Source organism: Phyllobates terribilis, unplaced genomic scaffold (genome assembly GCF_046119375.1).
Source record: "Phyllobates terribilis strain yellow unplaced genomic scaffold, ASM4611937v1 Scaffold_3__8_contigs__length_932513732, whole genome shotgun sequence".
Lineage (NCBI taxonomy): Eukaryota > Metazoa > Chordata > Amphibia > Anura > Dendrobatidae > Phyllobates > Phyllobates terribilis.
In genome coordinates, this window is record NW_027362763.1 from 679,608,143 (window position 1) to 679,634,299 (window position 26,157).

Genomic DNA, 26,157 nt, shown 5'->3' on the forward strand with positions numbered 1-26,157 from the left:
TCCCACGCTGGGATGGCATTGAGATGACAGGCTGGATGGCAGATGAGCGCTGCCATCCAGCATGCCATTCTTCATAGACACTGCAGAGCGCAGGCATGCTTGCGCTCTGCAGTGTCTCTGAAGGATGACAAGCTGGATGGCAGCGCTCAGCTGCGATCCAGCCTGTCATCTCAATGCCATCCCAGCGTGGGAGAATTCTCCTGCTCAAGCGCTGAGCGCAGGAGAATTCTCCCACGCTGTCAGTGACGTGCATGAGGTGAGCTGAGTTCATTGGACATGAGCTCACCTCATGCACGTCACTGACAGCGTGGGAAAATTCTCCTGCGCTCAGCGCTTCAGCAGGAGAATTCTCTCACTCTGACTGCAAGCGCAGGAAAATTTTCCCACGCTGTCAGTGACGTGCATGAGGTGAGCCGAGTTCATTGGACATGACCTCGGCTCATCTTTATGCCGTCACAGCGAGACACCGAGGAGCACAAGCATGCCTGCGCTTCTCAGTGTCTGCGGCATGGCAAGCTGGATGGCAGCTTTCGGCTGCGATCCAGCCTGTCATGTGAATGTAGCAGAGCTGGAGCCGTCGTGGGAACCATGGAAAGGTAAGGATGATGTTGCTTTATTATTTTACTTTTATTGCAGAAGACATTGGCTTCAGCTGGAATGGGCGTGATGGTAAGTATGGTTTAATTTAGAACAATAAAGAATTGTGTGTTTATTTCAATTAAAGGACTTTATTCTGGGTGTTTGTGTTTTTTTTTTAACTTTGAGTATGGGGTTAGTAATGGGGGTGTTAGCAGAGGATTAATCCGCGTGACATCCAGAGTTTAGAACACAGAATGTAGGTTTATTCATATCCAGCATAGGCACAGCATGGAGTCTGGTGTTACTGCAGCATGAGGAAATCAAAATACATATATAACAACAACACAGGAAGAGAAGGAGGGGGCATCCTGTCTGTGGGAGTTTTTTTTTTTTTAACTAAACTTTGTTAACAACCTCACAATATGCACAACATATGAAACAGCACAGTAGTTGTTGCAATACACATACAGATTAATATGTATTATTCCAACACCCCCACTCAACAACTACTTATCCTCTTAGTCCCATTGTGGTTCTCAATTCTTGGAACCTAGCTCGTGGCAATGGCTTTGTCATAATGTCAGCTACCATCTTATCAGGTTCACAATAGACAAACTGAATTATCCCACGATCTATCAAATCACGTAGATGATGATGTCTGACGTCAATGTGCTTGGTTCTAGCACTGATCTTTTCACTGCATGCAAGTTTAATGCATCCTTGGTTGTCCTCATAAATCACCGTCGGCTGAGTTGTCGGTTTGCCAAGATCGTCCATCAATTGTCTTAGCCAAACAACCTCCTGGCTTGCATAGGCTGCGGACACATACTCCGCTTCTGTAGATGACAAGGCAACAGACATTTGTTTCCTACTAGACCAGGAGATTGAACTTTCTCCAACTTTAAACAAGTATCCACTTGTGGATTTACGATCACGCGAATCACCAGCCCAATCCGCATCTACATAGCCAGTAAGTTCTAGATCTCCTGCTGCAGATAGTTTTAAATTTACATCTTGCGTTTCTTTCAAATATCGGAGAAGTCTCTTAACAGCATTCCAGTCTCTTTGGCGCGGTTTTTCCACATATCTGCAAAGGATTCCAACTGTTGTTGTGATATCCGGTCTGGTCATAGTTGATATGTATAGAAGTGCCCCCACTGCCTGACGATATTTCTCATTGTTAGGCAACAGGTCATCTTCTCCTTCCAGCTTCAGGTAGGATGGTTCCATTGGGGTTGATATACCTTTGGCCTCTGACATTTTAAACTGATTCAGAATCAAATTAATATTTGCACTTTGGTTTAGAAGAAAACTTCCATCTTCCTCTCTCTGGATTTGGATTCCTAGATAATATGTCAAACTTCCAAGGTCTTTTGTTTCAAAGTGCTGATTCAGAATTTCAGTCATTTTTCCAATTTCTGCGTCGTCTTGATGAACAACAATCACGTCGTCCACATATAAGAGAATATACATCCACTTTCCATCTGTATATTTTGTGTATAAGCACGGATCTGCTTGACCTCTTTTAAATCCTTCTTCCACAAGACTTTATTCATCTTGGTGTTCCATGCTCTTGCTGATTGCTTAAGACCATAGAGAGATTTTTGTAGTTTGCAAACAAGATTCTCTTCACCTCTTTTTACATAACCTTCAGGTTGAGTCATGTATAAGTCCTCCTCAATGTCACCATTTAAAAAGGCAGTTTTTATATCCTAATGCCTGACATACATCTTTTGTACAGCAGCTACAGCTAACAAAGCTCTGAACGTGGTCTGTTTAGCGACTGGAGCAAATGTAGCATCGTAATCTTCGCCATACTTTTGAGAATATCCTTTTGCGACCAACCTTGCTTTGAATCTGTGGACTTTACCTTCAGAGTCATATTTGGTTTTGAAGACCCACTTGCACTTGATTGCCATTTTGCCCTGTGGTAGCTTGGTGAGTTTCCAAGTTTGGAGTTGATGAAGCGATTTGATTTCATTAGCGGCATCGATCCACTTTGTTCTTTCATGGACAGGTAGTGCTTGCATTTCATCCCATGACTGCGGCTCTGACTCAGGTAGTGTCTTGACAATGTAGGATAGACGTTTAGCTGGTATACCTTTATTTGATCTTGACGATCTCCTGATTTCAGATTCACCTGATTTTTCTGTTGTTCCTTCATTAGTTGAAGAATCCAGCCAGACCTCTACATCCTCCTTGTTGCTGTCTTGTAATTGTGACTTCAGCTGGACTACTGGCGTGATGTCACAAAACTTGGGTGATACAAAGTTCTCATCAATCACTACATCTCTACTTATTGTGATCTTGTTTGTTTCTGGGTGTAGAATCCTATAACCTTTCTGGGTTTCGCTGTAGCCTACCACGATACCTTCTTTAGCGTGAGATTCCCACTTAGTTCGCTTTTCTTTGGGAACATGTACAAATGCTTTACTTCCGAATATTCTTATGTGATGTAGTTTTGGCTTTCTGCTATTCCATTGCTCAAATGGAGTTTTCTCTGTAGCTTTACCTGGTAGTCTGTTCTGAAGATAGCAAGCTGTCATGATTGCTTCACCCCAATATGCTGTGGGCAGATTTGCATCAAATAACATGCTTCTTCCACTTTCACATAGTGTTCGGTTCCTTCTTTCCGCGACACCATTTTGCTCTGGGTTGTACAGTACAGTGGTCTGAAATAGGATTCCATTTTTCTTTAAAATGCTCTGTGTCTCATTACTTGTATATTCAGTCCCATTATCTGCACATAGAATCTTTGGCATTCTTCTAAATTTATTATATACTTCAGCTAGGTATATTTCAAGTTTCTCTGGAACATCCTTCTTGCTGTGAAGCAGGTGGACAACTGTATATCTTGAATGATCATCAATAAATGTGAGAAAATATCTCTTCTTCCCTGGAGTCAGAGTGCTCATTGGACCACAGACATCTGTGTGTATTAAATCTAGTGGCTGTGCTGTTGTTGTACTAATTCTCTTAGGAAAAGCTTTCCTAGACATTTTCCCTTTGATGCAGCTAGTACACTTCATTGTCTGGTTACATAGATCAATTGTAATATCCTCAGCTAGTTGCTTTTGGACTAACTTTCTTATTGCTTCTGGGTCTCTGTGTGCCGGTCGCCTATGCCACACATGAATACAGTTTTTATGCTCTTCTTGTTGCGCTGTATACACACACTCTTTGCATTTCAGCTGATAAAGTTCATCTGTGATGTTTCCCTCTGCTAGTGTGTGACCTTCCTTTGAGATGATGCAGCTATCATGCTTAAATGTAACTTCATTTCCTTGTTTTGTGAGTTTCTTCACAGATAGTAGATTACTTTCAAGACTAGGCACATACAGCACATCCTTTACTGGGATCTTCCTGCTTTGTGTTGGTGAGATTTGACAATCAATATAACCATCTCCTATGCCTTCTGAAGTCATGTACTGACCATTAGCCATAATCACTTTCTCTGATTTATTTTGGTCAAGCTTAGAAAAGAAGTCTCTGTTATTAGTCATGTGACTAGTTGCTCCAGAGTCTATACCCCATGCATGCTTTGATGTATTTGCACTGACAGTAAATGCAGTTTCAGTATTCACAGAATCATTTTCTCCAGATACAGCACTTTTAACCCTTTGATGACTGCTTTGCTTTTTCAGCTGATTCATTCTAGCTTTCCAGACTCTGCAGTCAGCTTTCAAATGTCCTGATTTCTTGCAAACAAAACATTCACGTGTTTCTTTTATGTGCTTCCGGTTATCAGTTAGGTTTTGTGTCTGTAAAGCAGATTCTGTGTTGCATGTCCTACTGTTTACACCTTCTGCCTTTCGCTTATATTCATCTATGAGCTTCCCCCTGACATACTCCAGTGTAAGCTCATCATCTGGACGCGCATCTAGTGCGGTTACAAGCGTATCATAGCCCTCTGGAAGGCCACTAAGCAGTAATGCGGCCACATGAAAGTCCTTTAGATCTTCCCCAATGCCTCTCAGGCGTTCTACAATTTCCAGAACACTTCTTATGTAATCCTGCATATCCTGGCCTTTCTGTAGCTTAGACTGGTACAGCTTTCTCATGAGATAGAGCTTATTGCTTAAATTTATCCTCTCATGTATCTTTTGCAACTGCTCCCACATTTCCTTTGCAGTATTACATTTACACACATGCACAATCTGGTCATCATCTACACTGAGTGATATGGTACTTTGTGCTTTCTGATCCATCTCTGTCCAGTCCTGTGGCACTGGGTCAGGTTTAGGCTCCTGTGTGTATTTCCACGTACCTTCTCTTATCAGCAGCATTTTCAGTTTGAATTTCCAGGATTGATAATTCTGGTTAGTGAGACTTGGCACTGTAAATTTCATGGAGCTGCTGCTGGTGGCCATCTTTGCTTCTTCTCAGTTTGCTGTCTTTCTTTCTTTTCTTTCCTCTGTGTTCTGGGGATCTGTGACTCTGGGACTCTGGGCCCATAACCTGTTAGCAGAGGATTAATCCGTGTGACATCCAGAGTTTAGAACACAGAATGTAGGTTTATTCATATCCAGCATAGGCACAGCATGGAGTCTGGTGTTACTGCAGCATGAGGAAATCAAAATACATATATAACAACAACACAGGAAGAGAAGGAGGGGGCATCCTGTCTGTGGGAGTTTTTTTTTTTTTTTAACTAAACTTTGTTAACAACCTCACAATATGCACAACATATGAAACAGCACAGTAGTTGTTGCAATACACATACAGATTAATATGTATTATTCCAACAGGGGGTGTCTTATAGACGCCTCTCCATTACTAACCTGGGCTTGATGTCAGCTGGCATTATAAGCTGACATCAACCCCAGCCCTATTACCCCACTGCCACCACTACAGGGCAGTGGGAAGACCGAGGCTAAGTGCCAGAATTGGCGCATCCTATGGATGCGCCATTTCTGGGGCGGCTGACGGCTGGTGTTTCTAGCCTGGGAGGGGGCCAATATTCATGGCACCCTTCCTGGGCTATTAATATCAGCCCCCAGCTGTCTACCTAGCCTTTGCTAGCTATTAAAATATGGGGGACCAAACGTAATTTTTTTTGGGGTCCCCATTTTAATAGCTAGTAAAGGCTAGGTATTCAGCTGGGGGCTGATATTAGTAGCCTGGGAAGCTCCGTGGGTATTACCCCCTTCCCAGGCTTCAAACATCTGCCCCAGCCGTCTGCTTAACCTCCGCTATAGACTAAAATTACGGGGAACCCCACGCCAATTTTTTTTTTAATAAATCCTTTATTTTAACACTATATGACAAGTACAGTAATCAACACTATCACTATACTTCTTATATATGTGACTGACATGTTTCTATGTATCTAATCTATGTGTGATGCTCTATTCTTTCTGTTATAAATTGTCGGGTACCGATGCTGAATTGCCGGCCGGCTTTTTTAAAGAGACGGTGCATGAAAACACTATTATTTTTTTTAATAAATCCTTTAACACTAAATGACAAGTACAGTAACCATCTATCTAATCTATGTGTGATGCTTTATTCTTTCTGTTCTAAATTGTCGGGTACCGGTGTATGCCGCTGCTGAATTGCCAGCTTTTCATGTAATACATTCTACATTATTCTTAGTTGTTTTCCTTCATGTAGAATTAACCTACAAGGAAAGAAAGAGTTTATTTTCATTCTGATATTTGTGTCCCATTGACTTGCATTGGTTTCCGGTATCGGAATCGGCGATATCCGATATTTTTTGGGTATCAGTCCGATCCAATCTGATCCGATATTTCCCGATATCGGAAGGTATCGCTCAACACTAGTCATGACTGTATATGTGAGTATCTATGTGTGTGTCCATGCATGTTTCAGGTGTCTACTGTTACTTGTTTTTCTAGAATCAACTCTGGGCTAAAAGATACATCCATCAGCATTAGCATCCCTCGGCATGAGTCCAGACTGAAATGTCCTTTGTCAGCTGCAAAGGATTGATCTGAAAATGAAGAAGGAAGAATAATTAATGGAGGTTGTACACATCAAGGAAAAGTCATATAGGAACATAATTGGAGAAAAGTTTGTAAGAGCAAGTGTCAAAAATCGTCATCATAATCATCATCAACTACTGCCCAAAATTGACATGGGAAGTGGATTTTAATGCAAATTAGCACAGTCTCCACCATTTTTTTTATAATCCATGTGATAGAAAAATTAAAATCCGAAAAAAATCTCCAGAAGTACAAGAGCTTACACTTCATTGAAGTAAGGACACATGTTTAACTTATGGGAAGAGAGGAAATTATGTGTAAGAAAAGGTGAGAAAAACGAATTAAATCACCCATTGAATCTAGGACCCCCTGGTGTCGACAGGTAATTAAAACTTGTATATTTCCTGGGAATAGACATGAAGTCCGGGGTTTGTTTAATAGACGGAGAAATACCCTTTCAAAAGAACTAGCTTTTTCGAAACAAAAGACTGCTTCAAACACTTTGGCCCTGGTGGAAGTTATGATATTGGTGTTTGCATAGATCCGATATTGATGGGCTATACAGTACAGACCAAAAGTTTGGACACACCTCATTTAAAGATTTTTCTGTATTTTCATGACTTTGAAAATTGTACATTCACACTGAAGGCATCAAAACTATGAATTAACACGTGTGGAATTATATACTTAACAAAAAAAGTGTGAAACAACTGAAAATATGTCTTATATTCTAGGTTCTTCAAAGTAGCCACCTTTTGCTTTGATGACTGCTTTGCACACTCTTGGCATTCTCTTGATGAGCTTCAAGAGGTAGTCACCGGAAATGGTTTTCACTTCACAGGTGTGCCCTGTCAGGTTTAATAAGTGGGATTTCTTGCCTTATAAATGGGGTTGGGACCATCAGTTGTGTTGTGCAGAAGTCTGGTGGATACACAGCTGATAGTCCTACTGAATAGACTGTTAGAATTTGTATTATGGCAAGAAAAAAACAGCTAAGTAAAGAAAAATGAGTGGCCATCATTACTTTAAGAAATGAAGGTCAGTCAGTGCGAAAAATTGGGAAAACTTTGAAAGTGTCCCCAAGTGCAGTTGCAAAAACCATCAAGCGCTACAAAGAAACTGGCTCACATGAGGACCGCCCCAGGAAAGGAAGACCAAGAGTCACCTCTGCTTCTGAGGATAAGTTTATCCGAGTCACCAGCCTCAGAAATCGAAGGTTAACAGCAGCTCAGATTAGAGACCAGGTCAATGCCACACAGAGTTCTAGCAGCAGACACATCTCTTCAACAACTGTTAAGAGGAGACTTTGTGCAGCAGGCCTTCATGGTAAAATAGCTGCTAGGAAACCACTGCTAAGGACAGGCAACAAGCAGAAGAGACTTGTTTGGGCTAAAGAACACAAGGAATGGACTTTAGACCAGTGGAAATCTGTGCTTTGGTCTGATGAGTCCAAATTTGAGATCTTTGGTTCCAACCACCGTGTCTTTGTACGGCGCAGAAAAGGTGAACGGATGGACTCTACATGCCTGGTTCCCACCGTGAAGCATGGAGGAGGAGGTGTGATGGTGTGGGGGTGCTTTCCTGGGGACACTGTTGGGGATTTATTCAAAATTGAAGGCATACTGAACCAGCATGGCTACCACAGCATCTTGCAGCGGCATGCTATTCCATCCGGTTTGCGTTTAGTTGGACCATCATTTATTTTTCAACAGGACAATGACCCCAAACACACCTCCAGGCTGTGTAAGGGCTATTTGACCAAGAAGGAGAGTGATGGGGAGCTACGCCAGATGACCTGGCCTCCACAGTCACCAGACCTGAACCCAATCGAGATGGTTTGGGGTGAGCTGGACCGCAGAGTGAAGGCAAAAGGGCCAACAAGTGCTAAGCATCTCTGGGAACTCCTTCAAGATTGTTGGAAGACCATTTCCGGTGACTACCTCTTGAAGCTCATCAAGGGAATGCCAAGAGTGTGCAAAGCAGTCATCAAAGCAAAAGGTGGCTACTTTGAAGAACCTAGAATATAAGACATATTTTCAGTGGTTTCACACTTTTTTGCTAACTATATAATTCCACATGTGTTAATTCATTGTTTTGATGCCTTCAGTGTGAATGTACAATTTTCATAGTCATAAAAATACAGAAAAATCTTTAAATGAGAAGGTGTGTCCAAACTTTTGGTCTGTACTGTATATTTTCAACTTCAGGACTAATAGGGGAAGAATATGCATTTTTTTTTTTAACTGTGAGACATGCCTAAAAGCCCCAAATGAATAATAACCAGATAGCTGACAACAGCCATGCCATGTTTCCTATATATGAAAAGGTAAAATCACAATAAAAAAATATGACGTCGATATTGAAAGTCTGCGATCTTCCGGAGCGAAAATATTGTGAATGTTGAGAATATCATAATTTTCTGAAACTGAAGCTACATCCCACTATCAGACCCACATGAGTTAATCAAGAAGAGGTATGAGGCTGTAACTTAGGTGCTGATAAAAAGACAAGGCAAATTATGATCTGTGTTCAATTATGGGAGATACATATCTGTGTAGACATGATCCACATTCACCAGACGTTTCCCAATCAAAGTGCTCCCCTTCGCTAAGCTCTGAGCCATCTCCGTGACCAGTGTAATCTCATTGACCTCTGTGAAATTGTGTATGCTGTTGTTAGAACCTTGCTCTTAGGTTTTTTTTTTTCCTTTGCTGGTCACATGACCTTGTTGGCCTATTTAAGCCTGCTCCGCCCTTCTGGCTTTGCTGGACTTCTTTGTATAACTACTTTCTAGCTAGCCTGTGCTCTGTATCTTACTCTGTTAGTTTGCTTGGTCTATGGACATCTATGTTCTATATATTTTGTTTGTTCGTCTGTCTGCTACTATTTCTGTTAGGAGGTGTCCCATATTCCTCCCAGTCCTTAGTACTTGTAGGGATTCCTTCCCCACATCTATAGGTCTCCGTACAGACTAGCTTAGGACTTTAGCAGGTCTGATCGCAGGATCAGGTTCCCTGTTACATCGTAGGGATTCAGCTGAGTTCTATCGTAGGGACAGATCTCCTCTCTTTCCTTAGCTCTGGTAGCAGAACATAACAGTAAGTCCAGCCTGCAAATTCTCTAAGGAAAGATTTTTCTGTTCCATCATGGTGTCGGTTCAGGATTTGGCTCATCGCCTGCAGGGACTCTCTCTGGAGGTGGCCGAGCTCCGTCAGCACGTGAGTAACTGTCCTGGAGCACATTTCTTTTAGCCTAAGGTATGTTTGCCGGATTTATTTTTTGGTGAACATCGAGAATTTTTTTCATTTAAAAATGCTTGCTTATTGTATTTTCGTTTGAGACCCAAGTCCTCTGGGGATGAATCCCAGCGCATAGGGTTCATAATGTCACTTTTGCGTAAAGAGCCTCAGGAGTGGGCCTTTTCTTTGCAACCTAGTGATACATGCTTCAGATCAGTGGATAGTTTTTTTTCTGCTTTGGGACTATTATATGATGATGCTGACCGTGTCGCATCAGCTGAGACTGAGTTGAGACGTTTGAAACAGGGATCAGGTAATGTGGAAAAATATTGTACTCATTTCGGTCGTTGGTCTACTCAAATAGGGTGGAACGATTCTGCTCTGAAAAGTCTATTTCTTGCTGGGCTCAGTGAAAGGGTTAAAGACCTGCTAATTGCTTATCCTACACCTGAAGATTTGCAACAGGCTATGCAATTAGCTATACGGGTGGATAGGAGACTGCGTGCAAGGGTTAATGAGAGCAAATCCTCTGCTATGTCAGTTTCTGGTTATGAGAATGTGTGTACTAACAGTGGTGAACCGATGGAGATTGGATCGGTGGCACCTTGCTCTCAAGAAAAAGATCGCAGATTTTCTGAAGGCTTGTGTTTCTATTGCGGAAAATCTGGTCATTTGATTAAAGGCTGTGAGCTTCGTATGAAGAAAGAAAAAAAAATGGTCAGTCATGCCCGTATTGCCTGTTTAAATTCCAAGGGTGTATTTTTAGCTGCTTCCACGATTGCTCAGGAAAAATTAATGGAATTTCGGGTGTTTGTTGATTGTGGGTCTACTCTGAATGTAATTGATGGGGGATTCTTGGAAAGACTCAATTTAAAACCCGAACCTTTATCATCCCCCATTGCTGTGGTTTCTGTGGATGGTTCCCCTTTGAAGAATATTACTCTCAAGGTCTGTGAATTTCCTCTCACTATTAATGGTGTTCACCATGAGAAATTGGATTTGGTAGTTTTGAATAACTTGCCTTCTCCAGTAATATTGGGATTGCCCTGGTTAAAATTTCACAATCCTGTACTGGATTGGTCTACCAATGAAATTAAATCCTGGAGCCATAAATGTTATGACAAGTGTTGTAACGGGCGTATTGCAGCTTTGGATAGGGGAGAATTGCCTGTTCCTATTCAGGATTTTTGGAGAGTTTTTTCTGAGAAGGAATCGTAGGTTTTGCCTCCCCATAGAGACTATGATTGTTCTATTGAATTTGTCCCTGGAGCGACTCTTCCTAAAAGTCGTTTATTTAACCTTACTATTCCTGAGAGGAAGGCTTTGGAGGAATACATACAGACAAGTTTGGCCGCCGGTCACATTAGGCCCTCTAAGTCTCCTGTGGCGGTTGGATTTTTTTTTGTAAAAAAAAAGGACGGCGGTTTACGTCCTTGTCTGGATTTTCGTGAGATTAACAAAATTACGGTACGCAATCCTTACCCACTGCCATTGATTCCTGATCTGTTTAACCAGTTAATGGGGGCCAAGTGGTTCTCTAAAATTGACCTTAAGGGGGCATACAATCTGTTGCGCATGAAGGAGGGTGATGAATGGAAGACTGCTTTTAACACTCCTGTGGGTCATTTTGAGAATCTGGTTATGCCTTTTGGTCTTACTAATGCTCCTGCATTTTTTCAGAATCTTATTAATGACATCCTGAGACCTTTGATCGGCAAAAATGTGGTTGTGTATTTGGATGACATTTTGATTTATTCGCCGTATCTGGAGTCTCATTGGCGGAGCGTACGTGAGGTATTACAGTTATTAATGGACAATTCGCTTTTTGCTAAGCTGGAGAAATGTGAGTTCGCTGTACAGAGAATTAGTTTTTTGGGCTACATTATCTCCAGTGAAGGTTTTGAGATGGACCCGGTTAAAGTTCAAGCTGTACAGGAATGGCCTAGGCCTATTGGTTTGAAATCGATACAGAGGTTTTTAGGTTTCGCCAATTATTACAGAAAATTCATAAAAAAATTTTCTAGTATTGTCAAACCTCTGACCGATCTCACCAGGAAAGGTGCTGATGCGGTTCAGTGGTCTTCTGAGGCCATTGAAGCTTTTGTGTATCTCAAGGAGAGGTTCACCTCTGCTCCCATCCTTATGCAGCCTGATGTGACTAAGCCGTTTTTGGTTGAGGTTGATGCTTCCTCTGTGGGGGTTGGCGCAGTATTGTCTCAGGATAACGGGGATGGATTACATCCCTGTGCCTTTTTTTCAAAAAATTTTTCGGAGACTGAACTGAATTACGATATTGGTAATCGGGAATTATTGGCTATTAAACTCGCATTTGAACACTGGCGTCACTTCTTGGAAGGTGCGGAATTTCCCGTTCAGGTTCTTACGGATCATAAAAATCTGATATATCTTGATGCTGCCAAGCGCCTGAATGCCCGTCAGGCTAGGTGGGCACTGTTTTTCTCGCGGTTTAATTTCTCCGTTACTTACATCCCTGGTACTAAGAATGTTAAGGCGGATGCCTTGTCTCGCAGTTTTTCTCCCATAGTCGGTGCTGAGAAAGAGGAGAACATTTTACAAGAAGGTGTTGTGATAGCTGCTTTGGACTCCGTTTTGGAAGATGAGATTCTTAAAGCACAGGAGAATGCCCCATCTAACACTCCCCATGGGAGGTTGTTTGTGCCTGGGACCTTTAGGAGAGATTTATTTGTTGAGTGTCACGAATCTCGGTTGGCAGGTCATCCCGGAATCTCTGAGACCAAGAGACTGGTGGGTCGCAGTTTTTGGTGGCCTGGATGGCAGAAGGAAGTCATTAAGTGGGTGCGTCAATGTACTATATGTGCTAGATCTAAGTCCTCACATACTCCTGCTGCGGGGTTGCTTTGTCCTTTGGAGGTTCCCAGTGCTCCTTGGACACATTTGGCTATGGACTTTATAACTGACCTTCCCCCCTCTGAGGGTTTTACTGTCATCTGGGTGGTCGTGGACCGTTTTAGCAAGATGTGTCACTTGGTTCCCTTTGTCAAACTGCCCTGCGCTAAAACTCTCGCTAAGGCCTTTGTCAAGGAAATTGTCAGACTTCATGGCGTTCCTACTGACATTGTTTCTGATAGGGGTCCTCAGTTCGTGGCTCGTTTTTGGCGTGCCTTTTGTGACAGGTTGGGAGTTCATTTATCGTTCTCGTCCGGATATCATCCTGAATCTAATGGCCAGACAGAAAGGAAAAACCAGGATGTTGAGCAGTTCTTGCGTTGTTTTGTGGCAGACAATCAAGAGGGGTGGTCTGAGTTTCTGCCACTTGCTGAATTTGCTCTGAACAATCATACATCTTCTTCTGCTGGTTGTTCGCCTTTTTTTTGTTGTTCTGGGAGACATCCGTCGTTTGGGTCGTTCTCCAAGTTGGGATCTGCCGTGCCTGAGGAGGAGAATTTTTCCGGTGATTTGGAGAGAGTTTGGACGGATGTGCGTGGTAATCTTCAGGAGGCCAACAGAAAATCTAAGGACTACTTTGATAGGAAACGACAGGAGGTTTTGTTCGCTGTTGGTGACATGGTTTGGTTGTCCTCTAGGAATCTGCGGTTGAGGATTCCTTCTAAGAAATTGGGTCCCAAGTTTGTAGGGCCCTTTAAGGTGCTTCAGGTTGTCAACCAATCTGCTGTTAGGTTGGAGGTTCCTACCTCCTGGAGAATTAATCCGGTATTTCATGTCTCTCTGTTGAAAAAAGCTGTTGTATCGGATTGTGACGCCTCTGCCTCTGTTCCTCCGGTGGTGGAGGACGGGGAATATGAAATTTCTCGCATCCTTAACTCTAGACTGTATAGAGGTAGTTTGCAGTATCTTGTGGCCTGGAAAGGTTTCGGACCCGAGGATAACTCTTGGGTGAGGTCGGATGATGTTTCCGCGTCCAGACTTATCAGAGCGTTTCACAGGAGATTTCCTGATAAGCCTGGTCCTAGGGGATCCGGAGGATCCTCTTAGAAGGGGGGGTACTGTTAGAACCTTGCTGTTAGGTTTTTTTTTTTCCTTTGCTGGTCACATGACCTTGTTGGCCTATTTAAGCCTGCTCCGCCCTTCTGGCTTTGCTGGACTTCTTTGTATAACTACTTTCTAGCTAGCCTGTGCTCTGTATCTTACTCTGTTAGTTTGCTTGGTCTACGGACCTCTATGTTCTATATATTTTGTTTGTTCGTCTGTCTGCTACTATTTCTGTTAGGAGGTGTCCCATATTCCTCCCAGTCCTTAGTACTTGTAGGGATTCCTTCCCCACATCTATAGGTCTCCGTACAGACTAGCTTAGGACTTTAGCAGGTCTGATCGCAGGATCAGGTTCCCTGTTACATCGTAGGGATTCAGCTGAGTTCTATCGTAGGGACAGATCTCCTCTCTTTCCTTAGCTCTGGTAGCAGAACATAACAGCTGTATTGTTTTGTCCTCCTTTGTAAAATCTTTTGTATATTTTTTTATAAACATTGTCTATCTTTCTGGATTAAATATAAAATGTAATAGCTCTGATCCTTTTGTTCTGTAAACGGCACCCCTGAAGCCATATGCTACCAGTAATGCTGTCCAATCGGCCTGTAAAACGATTGGCGGTGGCAGCAAATAATCTTTCTCAGGTTATTGTGGAGTTGGCAGTGACTGTACTGAGGTGTATATATATTCCATGTGTTGGAATTGGAGGTGTATATACCATGATCTCACTGTTAGTTCTCCAATAACTGATCTATTAGTGGAAACAGCCTGCTGCCTCCTCCATCCATCATCGGTCAATTTCGTAATTGTCCTGATGATAGGGGGGCAGCAGAGTGCTGTTTGTAGCAAAAAGGTAACAGCGGGGTTATTCGGCGAGACACTCCCCCCACTCGGCTGCGATCTTTGCCAACTAAACCAATTTTAATGCAAATTAGCATGGTCTCCACCATTTTTTGTAAAGGTTATGATCATGATTAATATGGGTAGCAATGTAAAGACACTGAACAAGCTGAGGGTGCTGGGACATTTCAAGTCTGAATCTTATAGGATTGTGTTTGCAGCTCTGAAATATATTGCATTCTCAGGAGAGGAGTATTGCAAGTTAACTAGGTCAGATAAAGATAGGAGAGCACTCCGGCACAAATATTGTGTGACTAGGACCATTGTTCCCCAGCCTCTTCTAGGGTTTATATACAGTAGTATCATGCTATACTAACAATAACAACCAAGTGTCCGGCATCACTTCTGATTTGGAGAAAGGGTAGGTAGCGTGTGTCTGCTGTGTAGGGGCCACACACAAGTTATTTGGCTTCTTAAAGAAGTTGTCCACTACTTGGACAACTCCTTATCATAGCCCACACTTGGCCCCGATAAAATAAAAAAAAGCTTATACTCAACTCCCGTGCTGGCGCCGTTCCCCGGGTGTCGGCACTCGCTGTCCCCGGGTCTCCCATGCTGTTATTGTGACTCATAATACCGGTGCCCAATCAGCAGCAGCCCAGACTTCCACTTCATGTTCGATATGTCCGAAGGCGGGGACAGTGACGCCAGTGCTGATGGGCGCCGGGGTCACAACCGCGCAAGTGGTGACACCGCTGGAACGGCACCAGCATGGGAAATGGATATAAGCTTTTTTATTTTAACAGGGCCAAACATTTAGATCAAGAAGGAGTTGAACAAATATTGGACAACCTCTTTAAAGAATTCACACTACAATGAGTTTGATTGTGACTTGCACCAATGGCAGTGACAATTATGGAACTTTTTTTCTTCTAAAAGTTATGATAGGTCATTTAATCCCATCCTTGCTCTTTTCCGTTTTTGCATTTTTGTTTTTTCTCTCTTATTTTTCCAAGAGCCATAACTGTTTTATTTTTTCCATCGATATATAGCCAGAACGAGTTGCACTTTTAAATGAAATCATTCATCTTATCATGTGATGCACTGGAAAGCAGGAAAAAATTTTAAAATGCAGTGAAAATGCAAAAAAAGCACACTTCCACAATTGTCTTTTGGGCTTTTTATTTACCATGTTCACTATGTACAGTAAAAATGACCCAGCAATATGATGCTCCAGCTCAGTACGAGTATGGAGAAACGTATATAGTTGTTTTTTTTATTTAAGTGGTGTAAAAATTTTTGGAAATTTGTAAAAATTTGTAAAAAAAAAGAAAAAGTTTGCTTGTTTCTGCATTTTCCAAGATCCGTAATGTTTTACATTTTTAATCAATGGGGCTGTGTGACGACTTATTTTTTGTGCCTTGAGCCAATGTTTTTATATATTATATATTTTGGGGATTTATACGATGTTTTGATCGAATCTGAAAAAAAGTCATTCTGGCATTTAGATTTTTTTCTCGTAACACAGTTACCGATTGGGTTAATTAACTGTATATTTGAATAGATTGGATTTTTACAGATGTAGCAATGCCACATATGCGTATTTTTTTTTTTTACTTTTTCTTTATTTCTTTTTTTTAAATGAGTGAAAGGGAGTGGTAATTTGAACTTTTATGTTTTGTTTTTTTCCACATTTTTTAAACAATTTTTTTTTTCACTTTTCTAATTTTCACTGCATTTTCTTTAACCATTCAACTGCATGTATTATATACATGGTCTCCTATGAACACCAGCCAGAAGCTGGCATTCACAGGAGCACCCTCATGACAGACCCCCGGCCATGATGGCACCCCATAAGCACCCCGTAATCGCATTATGGGGGGCCAATGGGCACGAAAAATGCCGTGTCCCCCTGCTGGCGCACTGTAAATGCCGCTGTCAGAGGATACAATTTTGATTTACCTGTGATAACTTCATCATCCAGCAGCATATGCAGCTGCTCCGCGTACATCTCTGATTTCTAGGCAAAATTAAAGAGATTTACATTTTTACTACATTTAATTTATATGACGGTGTCTTTGATTATCTACATTCATGATTATAGCAGCAGTATCATCATCCAATATATTATAGTCCTAATATAGTATTATATCTGCATTTAGTTATCTGCTTATTCCCTATGTCAACTCTTCCTGTCTGTGTTCTCTGGAAGCTCAATGGCATTAGCCCTTATAGCAACCAATCAGTATCCAGCACAAAGAACTGATCTGTACTGATCTGAGTCAAAAAGTCTTACCAGATGGCATAAAGGCAGGAAGTGTTGTCATGGTGACAATATGAACAAAAGCTTTATATAAAAATCCTAAAAATATCCTTTGGGTATAATCCTTTAAAAGTCTGTTTTATTTTTATGTAAATAAAATTTTATTAACTGAATACAGAAATGTTTGGAACTTTCTAATATCTTTTTTTCGCTTAATTTTGTAGAATTCTGCTTTCTGTCAGTGACTGGTAACATTCTTGTTCCAAAAGAAGAAAACCCATCCAGACCAGCTAAGGTATTGTAACAATTGCAGACAAGACTCTGTAAGGCCCCCTTCACACGTCCACTTAAAAAACTATGCGTGAGACAGTCATCTGTGTGATATGTAGAATGCAGAATAGAAATGACAGACTTTTATGTGTTAAAGATGTGCAAAGATATACTGTATGTAGATAGATATATAATTATATATACACAGTACAGACCAAAAGTTTGGACACACCTTCTCATTTAAAGATTTTTCTGTATTTTCATGACTATGAAAATTGTACATTCACACTGAAGGCATCAAAACTATGAATTAACACATGTGGAATTATATACTTAAGAAAAAAGTGTGAAACAACTGAAAATATGTCTTATATTCTAGGTTCTTCAAAGTAGCCACCTTTTGCCTTGATGACTGCTTTGCACACTCTTGGCATTCTCTTGATGAGCTTCAAGAGGTAGTCACCGGAAATGGTCTTCCAACAATCTTGAAGGAGTTCCCAGAGATGCTGAGCACTTGTTGGCCCTTTTGCCTTCACCCTGCGGTCCAGCTCACCCCAAACCATCTCGATTGGGTTCAGGTCTGGTGACTGTGGAGACCAGGTCATCTGGCGTAGCACCCCATCCCTCTCCTTCTTGGTCAGATAGCCCTTACACAGCCTGGAGGTGTGTTTGGGGTCATTGGACTGTTGAAAAATAAATGATGGTCCAACTAAACGCAAACCGGATGGAATAGCATGCCGCTGCAAGATGCTGTGGTAGCCATGCTGGTTCAGTATGCCTTCAATTTTGAATAAATCCCCAACAGTGTCACCAGCAAAGCACCCCCACACCATCACACCTCCTCCTCCATGCTTCACGGTGGGAACCAGGCATGTAGAGTCCATCCGTTCACCTTTTCTGCGTCGCACAAAAACACAGTGGTTGGAACCAAAGATCTCAAATTTGGACTCATCAGACCAAAGCACAGATTTCCACTGGTCTAATGTCCATTCCTTGTGTTCTTTAGCCCAAACAAGTCTCTTCTGCATGTTGCCTGTCCTTAGCAGTGGTTTCCTAGCAGCTATTTTACCATGAAGGCCTGCTGCACAAAGTCTCCTCTTAACAGTTGTTGAAGAGATGTGTCTGCTGCTAGAACTCTGTGTGGCATTGACCTGGTCTCTAATCTGAGCTGCTGTTAACCAGTGATTTCTGAGGCTGGTGACTCGGATAAACTTATCCTCAGAAGCAGAGGTGACTCTTGGTCTTCCTTTCCTGGGGCGGTCCTCATGTGAGCCAGTTTCTTTGTAGCATTTGATGTTTTTTTCAACTGCACTTGGGGACACTTTCAAAGTTTGCCCAATTTTTCACACTGACTAACCTTCATTTCTTAAAGTAATGATGGCCACTCGTTTTTCTTTGCTTAGCAGCTTTTGTCTTGCCATAATACAAATTCTAACAGTCTATTCAGTAGGACTATCAGCTGTGTATCCACCAGACTTCTGCACAACACAACTGATGGTCCCAACCCCATTTATAAGGCAAGAAATCCCACTTATTAAACTTGACAGGGCACACCTGTGAAGTGAAAACCATTTCCGGTGACTACCTCTTGAGGCTCATCAAGAGAATGCCAAGAGTGTGCAAAGCAGTCATCAAAGCAAAAGGTGGCTACTTTGAAGAACCAAGACTATAAGACATATTTTCAGTTGTTTCACACTTTTTTGTTAAGTATATAATTCCACATGTGTTAATTCATAGTTTTGATGCCTTCAGTGTGAATGTACAATTTTCAAAGTCATGAAAATGCAGAAAAATCTTTAAATGAGAAGATGTGTCCAAACTTTTGGTCTGTACTGTATATATATATATATATATATATATATATATATATATATATATATATATATATAAAAGACATATAATTAGTGCCTTGCACGTGTAGCTTGCTGTACTTGTATTAAACAAATAAGTAAATAAATGAAAAAAACTATGTGGGGTCCTCCCTATTTTTGATAACCAGCAAAGTTAAAGCAGACAGCTTCAGGCTTATATTATCAGGCTAGGAAGGTCCATGGTTACTGGGCCCGTCTCAGCCTTAAAATACAAGCCCACAGCTGCCCCAGAATTGGCGCATCACATGAGATGCGCCAATTCTGGTGCTTTGTCTGGCTCTTCCCGATTGCCCTGGAATGGTGGCAATCATGGTTATGGTACTTGGGGTTGATGTCAGCTGTGAATTGTCCAAAATCACATCTGCCATCAAGCCCTGGGGTTATTAATGGAAAGGTGCAAAGGCGAAGTGCTAGAATTGGTGCATCTAATGTGATGCGCCACTTCTAGGGCTGCTGGGGGCTGGTATTTTTTAGGCTGGGAAGAGCCCAATAACCAGCAACCTTTGCAGCCTGATAATATAAGCTTAAAACAAAGACAGAAACACAATGCCAAAATACCCTGAAATAAGTAGATCTTGAAAATAATAAAGGGTACTTAGTTAACATAATTTTGATCAAAATAATGCGTAAGCCATTCCGCCTCGTCACGGCAACCCCATGGGACAGTCCTAACTCTAATTTTAAAATAATATTAATATATTATTATATATTAATAATATAAGCTGTCTGCTTTACCTTTGATGGTTACCAAAAATAGGGAGGACCCCACGTAATTTTTTTCATTCATTTATTTATTTATAAGGTTAATACATTTACAGTAAACTACACACACAAGGCTTTAATTATATATCTCACGGATATCTATCTACCCCATATCTATCTATCTACAGTATTTATTTATATATTTATCTCATATCTAACTATTTATCTTTGTACATCTTTAATATGAAAAAATCTGTAATTTTTATTCTGTATTCCATTCCGGTACGTGTCACACGGATGTCACACATATGTCATCCGTGTGCGTGTGTGCGGTAGGTATTGTCATCCGTGTTGAAGGATAAAAAAGGATATGTGTGCAGCCCCATAGATTATAATGTCTAATGTATGTGTCTCCGGTAAGTGTGAAAACGGATGCCACACGTTCCGGAAATACGGACGTGTGAAGGGGGTCTAAGATAAATATGTCAGCCTCAAATCTCTGTTCTGTCTTGATAGTTTGTTACATTGTATCAGTGCAGGTAAAAAAGTATCAGGTTGGTTTCCAGGTTGTTCAGCTCATAAAGGATAGTATAGACCGGATGCAAATAGACTTGCAAAATCGGCAGTGTATCAAATACTTATTTTCCCCACTGTATGAGTCAATCAATCCACCTGCTTGTCTGACCTGCCCCGGGCCATAGAATAAAGTAGAAAAAAACAGTTACATTTATGAATACAATCTGCTCAATCTATTCTCAATGGTAGGTGAAAAGTGAATTATTGGGCACAACCAATATAAAAAGGCACCATAAATCACAAATAATAGAGCAGTAGGGGTAGAGACACAAGTAGCAACCCCGACGGCTTTCGTCTAAAAAAAACAGCACTGACCCCTGTTTATAGTAAAAATGTACTCAGTTTTCAAAGGATTGTTGACTGTCAGACATAAAAAAAAAAAATCACCAAAAATAATACATGAATTTGTTGAAAATTTGAGTTTTTGGCCCCAATTCAGCTGAACAGAGACCACTACTCATGTGTCCACCACAACAATGAAGAACAAGTAGCCAATAATAATATATTCACCTGATTTGCATAACGGGCAAAAATATTCTCGTAGTTGTCGTCTTGATATTTATTAAAAACTACCTGTGTGTGGGTAGAAAAACAAGCATTAGGAGAATAGAAGATTTTCGGTAACTGACCATAAAATCTTTTTCTCGGAGCCTTCATTGGGGGACACAGGAAACAGGAGTTTTTGCTGTGTCCCCCAATGAAGCGGTAGGGAAAATATTACCAAGATGAAGTCATAAAGTTGCCCTCACATTTTTCTAGGCTTTATTACTGCAGGAAAGGTCTGATAAATTCCTGCACTCACACATAAAACTGAGATTGGCTGTACAGGCTCCCCTAATTTGCAATAGACATGAGAAGATAGGCTATTGGATAAATATAATGTGAAGGGGCTGAGGTCCAAAGATGCCCCCCGCCCCCGAGGAACAGTTCTAGAGAAGAAAGTTGATGTTTGGTTGGAGCCGCTGTTTTGTGCTGACTGATTTCTCCAGCTCTCTGCTTATATTATCCCACGTGTTCATCTTATCCTGTCGTTTGTATTGTCAGGGTGTGAACACAATAAACATTTCTGCCTGTAGGTTTAATGATTTTTTTTTTTATCTGTATGTGAATATTTTAATAAATATCATTGGATTTCTGCCACGTATATACATGTGACCTTAAGACAGTCAATATATTGATTTTCAGTCAGCATTAATGAATAATTGCAGAAAATGTACTTAATGTTTAATTAATGCCATATGAAAGTATAGATGTCGGAGCAACCACATCTAATTACTGGAACCTCCATCATGAGTATGCAGCTCACTACTAATGTATCAGATATGAGAGAAATGCAGGAATGTGAGAGGCAGAAAGATAGATGTATAGATAGATAGCTATGACAGATAGACATATGAATAGATACAGTGGCGTAACTAGAGTCCCATGGTGCCCTGGCGTAAAATTTGGACCTCAGTCCCCACCTGCAGGTTGATCAGATGTATGGGCCCTTGTAGACATATGTGTTTACTCTCCATGTAATAATGTCTCCATCCACGCACCTTCCTGTAATAATTTCTCCCGTCCTGGCCCCTTCCTGTAATAATGTCCCCCGTCTTGGCCCCCATCCAGTAATAATGTCCTTCATCCTAGGCCCCTTTCTGGTATAATGTCCCCCATCCTGGGCCCCTTCATGGTATAATATCCCCCATCTTGGGCCCCTTCCTGGAATAATGTCCCCCATCCTGGGCCCCTTACTGTAATAATGACCCCTGTTCTAGTCCCCTTACTGTAATATAATCCCCCATCCTGGCCACTTCCGTTAACAATGTCCCCCGTCTTGGTATAATGTCCCCCATAATGGGACCCTTCCTGGTATAATGTCCCCCATCCTGGGCCCCTTCCTGCTATACTGGATAGATAGATTCAGTATAGTGGTATAGTATCGTTTCTGGTGAACTCTATGTCTCATGTCTCATTGGGACGTGATTTTATGCATTATTATCCCTACTTGTATAACTAGAAAGAACTCCCTTAAATAATTAATGATAAAGGGACAGGACATTGGATGTCGATTTCTTCTCTGAGACTTGATGAGGCAGCAGTGCTATAGGTGCATCGGCTGTGCTCTAAGGACTGACCTTGTGACCACACAATGACGATACATTGCTTTCTATAGACACAATATTACAAGGCTATAAATAAAAGATATTTCATACAAGAAAGTGAAATTCCTTCAAGGAAAATCTGAGCATTGAAAAATGCAATTACGTAGCCGATTTGCCGTTTACCTTAGGATTCTGTGTGTTTACACTGAGACCTGAGTCAATGTCACTACATCAAAACAAAAAAGAATAAGTTACATTCAGACATAACTTTATTACTTTACATTGCTATCATAATCCATGTAAATTGGCGCAATCTGAGTGCGAGCTGTAATTACGACAGAATCATAGTTTGGAAGGTTGGCGGCAGCTCCAGTGATACAATCAGGGGCATACATAGAAATCATGTGCCCATAGCAGAAGTTCTAATTGCCCCCACCCCCCCACCCCCCCAAAAAAATTAAATAATTGTAGGGGTCACAGAAGAGCATAACTCACGACTTTCCAGCCTTTGCATAGTAATTTTCCTCCTGCTGAAGCCCTAAATTCCTCTTTCATTGCCCCCATAAAGTATGATGTCAACAAAAGTGCCCCCCAAACACAGTATGATACCCCCATGGTGAATTCCTCCACATGCACAGTATAATGACCCTACTGTACCCCACCTCAATTCCCAAGGCAAAGTATGGTGACCCCCAACACCGTATGATCCCCCAACTGTAACCCCACACAGCTCTCCATGAACATTAATGGGCCTACATACAGTATAAAGGCCCCACACTGTATAATGGCCTGCACTAGCCCTCCAAACACTATGATGGACCCACACAAACCTTCACACTGTATAATTGCTTGCATACAGTATAATGGACCCCCACATATTATAAGGGCCCCACATAGCCTTCCATATAGTATAATGCACCCCCGTAATCCTCCATATAGTATAATGTACTCCCCATGGTCCTCTATTCATTACAATGCACCCCCATGGTCCTCCATATAATAAAATGCACCGCCATGTTCCTCCATACAGTATAATGCACCGCCATGTTCCTCCATACAGTATACTGCACCCCATGGTCCTCCATACAGTATAATTCACCCCATGGTCCTCCATACAGCATAATGCATCACCATGGTCCTCCCCACAATATAATGCACTTCCACACGGTCCTCCACACAACATAATGCTCTCCCCTCCACGGAACATAATGCTCTCCCCTCATGGTCCTCCACACAATATAATGCACCCACCATGATCCTACATACAGTATAATGCACCCCCATGGTCCTCCATACTGTATAATGCACCCTCATGGTCCTCCATACAGCATAATGCACCCCCATGGTCCTCCATACAGTATAATGCATTCCCCATGGTCCTACACACAATATAATGCACCCCCCATACTGTATTATGGGCACCGGTCACTGATTTAAAACAATAAATACAGTACTCACCACTCCTGGTTCCACCTGATGCTCCGGTGTCCACAGCGTGCGATGTGAAGCGCCGGACATCTCAGAGCAGCGGGCGCGCTGTAATGACATTATTGCGCCAGCTGCTCTGAGACATCAGACGCTGAGGAAGAATGATGGGGGTGGAAGCATCGGTTGATGCTCCCTCCTCCGACATCATTGCTCGCACTGGGCCCCCCCTCCGGCCATCAGCGCGAGCAATGATGATGGAGGCGGGAGCGTCAGCAGACGTTTTCACCCCCATCATTCTATGCGGGTGGGCTGCCGGGCAGTGTGGGTACTAATGGGCGGAAGCGGGCCCGGTGCGGGCCCCCGTCTCACAGGCCCCATAGCAGTGGCATGGCCTGCCGCCATTAGCGGTACACCACTCATACAATGTAGAGCGAGGGAAAAGCAGAATTCTGTAGTTTACTCATTAATATGTAAGGATTTATCTGATACTTACTGTGATTGGATGTTGCTGGAGCGACGTTCTCGGCTCCTTTGACTTGCCCATGTTTCGTTATCTGAATATCTACAATTACAATACACGTATGTTATAATCTTATGAGGGGAACGATGTGTGAATTATCTGAAAAGTAAAAAAAAACAAAACAACAAAGATATGTGATAAATATAAGTGATTTCTATTAAAAAGGGAATGCAAATCAAATAGAATTTTTTGCTGGTAAAAAATTTTTTTAAAACAGACTTGCATTTTTGTATTTCCTTGTTTTCTTTCTTTACATATTTCCCTGGCAAAAAATACATACAGTAAAGGTGAATGGGTACCATAAAAAAGAAAACATAAAAAGGGAACCTCTGGTTACATGGTTGTCAGGAATTATTATTATTATTTATTATTATAGCACCATTTATTCCATGGCGCTTTATATGTGAAAAAGGGGTATACATAGCGAAAAACAATTACAATATCAAAACAAAATTGATGACTCTCAATATCTTTGCATGAGACAAGACTGTGATGATAAAATTCTGTCATTCTTCAACCATTAGAGGAAGCTCCCTGCTCCCTCCCTCCCTCTAGAGATCCATGATAAGATTCTGTCTGCAGCCACCACTAGGGGGAGCTCCCTGTATACAGAGATACATGATAAGATTTTGCCTATAGTCACCACTAGGGGGAGCTCCCTGTATACACAGATAGAGTACATAATAAGATTCTGTCTGCAGCCACCACTAGAGGAGGCTCCCTGTATACAGAAATACATGATGAGATTCTGTCTTCAGCCACCACCAGGGGGAGCTCCCTGTATACAGACATATGTGGCACCCCAGGGGTCTGGTTTCCACAGTAACAGCAATGTTATGTCTGAGAGCAGGTGGGAGGTCTCTTGGTCAGGGATCCTATGCATGCCACACCTCCTGCCCAGTCCTGGGAGGGGAAGAACTTCCCCTATATAAACCTAGGGCTGAGGCAGGGTTAGTGAGTAGAGAAGAAGTAGAGACCGAGAAGAGAAGCAGATATAGGAAAAGAACATCAGGAGCTCTGTGGGAGCAGTGCTATAAGGAGTCAGGGGCTGGCAGCTGCAGAGCTCGCCCTGACTGAGAAGCTATCACCGGACCCGGAGTCCGAGGCTGTGGGGACTAATCTTTACCCAGCAGCAGAAACCGCCCGGCAGGGGATTTCAGGTCCTCTGGCCAAGAAACCCGAAGGCACGGTCACACACGTGGAACCAGCACCGCCGTCGTGGAGCGGACGCCACAAGAAGGCCCCGAGTCACCGGCCATACGGGTGAGCACCACACGGTACACTCAGGGACGTGGGCTACTTTTACCCGCCTCTAGCAAGGTAGCCAGAAGAGTACAATTAGTTGGGGAGGCCTACAACTCCGCCTGGCCAGGGGAAATCTCATCTGCTCAAAGACTGACCAGGCCCCGATCGCTAGCCAGTACTCCGGGAGGGTCTATCTTTATCACCAGTAAAGACCCTGAACTACACCGCATCGTCTCTGAGTGATTCCTGCTTCCCCCATCAGCCACGTCGGCTGCCCTGAGGCCATACCCCTCCCGTTGGGGGTGATACTATCACGCTGCACAATCCTACCACCGGCCTCAGCGGTCTGCCCTGCAGCGGCAGCTCCTTCGCTGCATTCAACGGGTGGCGTAGTCGTCCAACATCTACCGCTAAAACATCGCCGCTCAGTTTGACTCCCTGGGCACGGACCGGGTCACCGCCACGAGACTACAACCCTCAACAGATCCGGCTCCGGGTAAGCTCCCGTGCGTGCGATGCCGTGCGACGAAGGCTCAGGGGCACGTCACATACATGATAAGATTCTGTCTGCAGCCGCCACTAGGGGGAGCTCCCTGTATAGAGAGATACATGATAAGATTCTG

The 26,157-nt window shown here is 42.3% G+C and overlaps 1 protein-coding gene across 7 annotated transcripts in view; it reads right to left on the bottom strand.

The window, feature by feature from the left end:
* The window catches only part of LOC141257345 (calpain-13-like), a 326,649-nt gene that overhangs the window by 38,755 nt on the left and 261,737 nt on the right, over positions 1-26,157 (bottom strand). For all 7 annotated transcript variants that reach the window (XM_073671805.1, XM_073671804.1, XM_073671809.1 and 4 more), the window contains 5 exons: positions 24,263-24,331; positions 22,525-22,567; positions 20,765-20,827; positions 16,535-16,592; positions 6,462-6,532 (listed from right to left, as the gene is read on the bottom strand). In XM_073671805.1, coding sequence (XP_073527906.1) covers positions 6,462-6,532; positions 16,535-16,592; positions 20,765-20,827; positions 22,525-22,567; positions 24,263-24,331 — 304 coding nt within the window. The remainder of the gene's footprint in view (positions 1-6,461; positions 6,533-16,534; positions 16,593-20,764; positions 20,828-22,524; positions 22,568-24,262; positions 24,332-26,157) is intronic.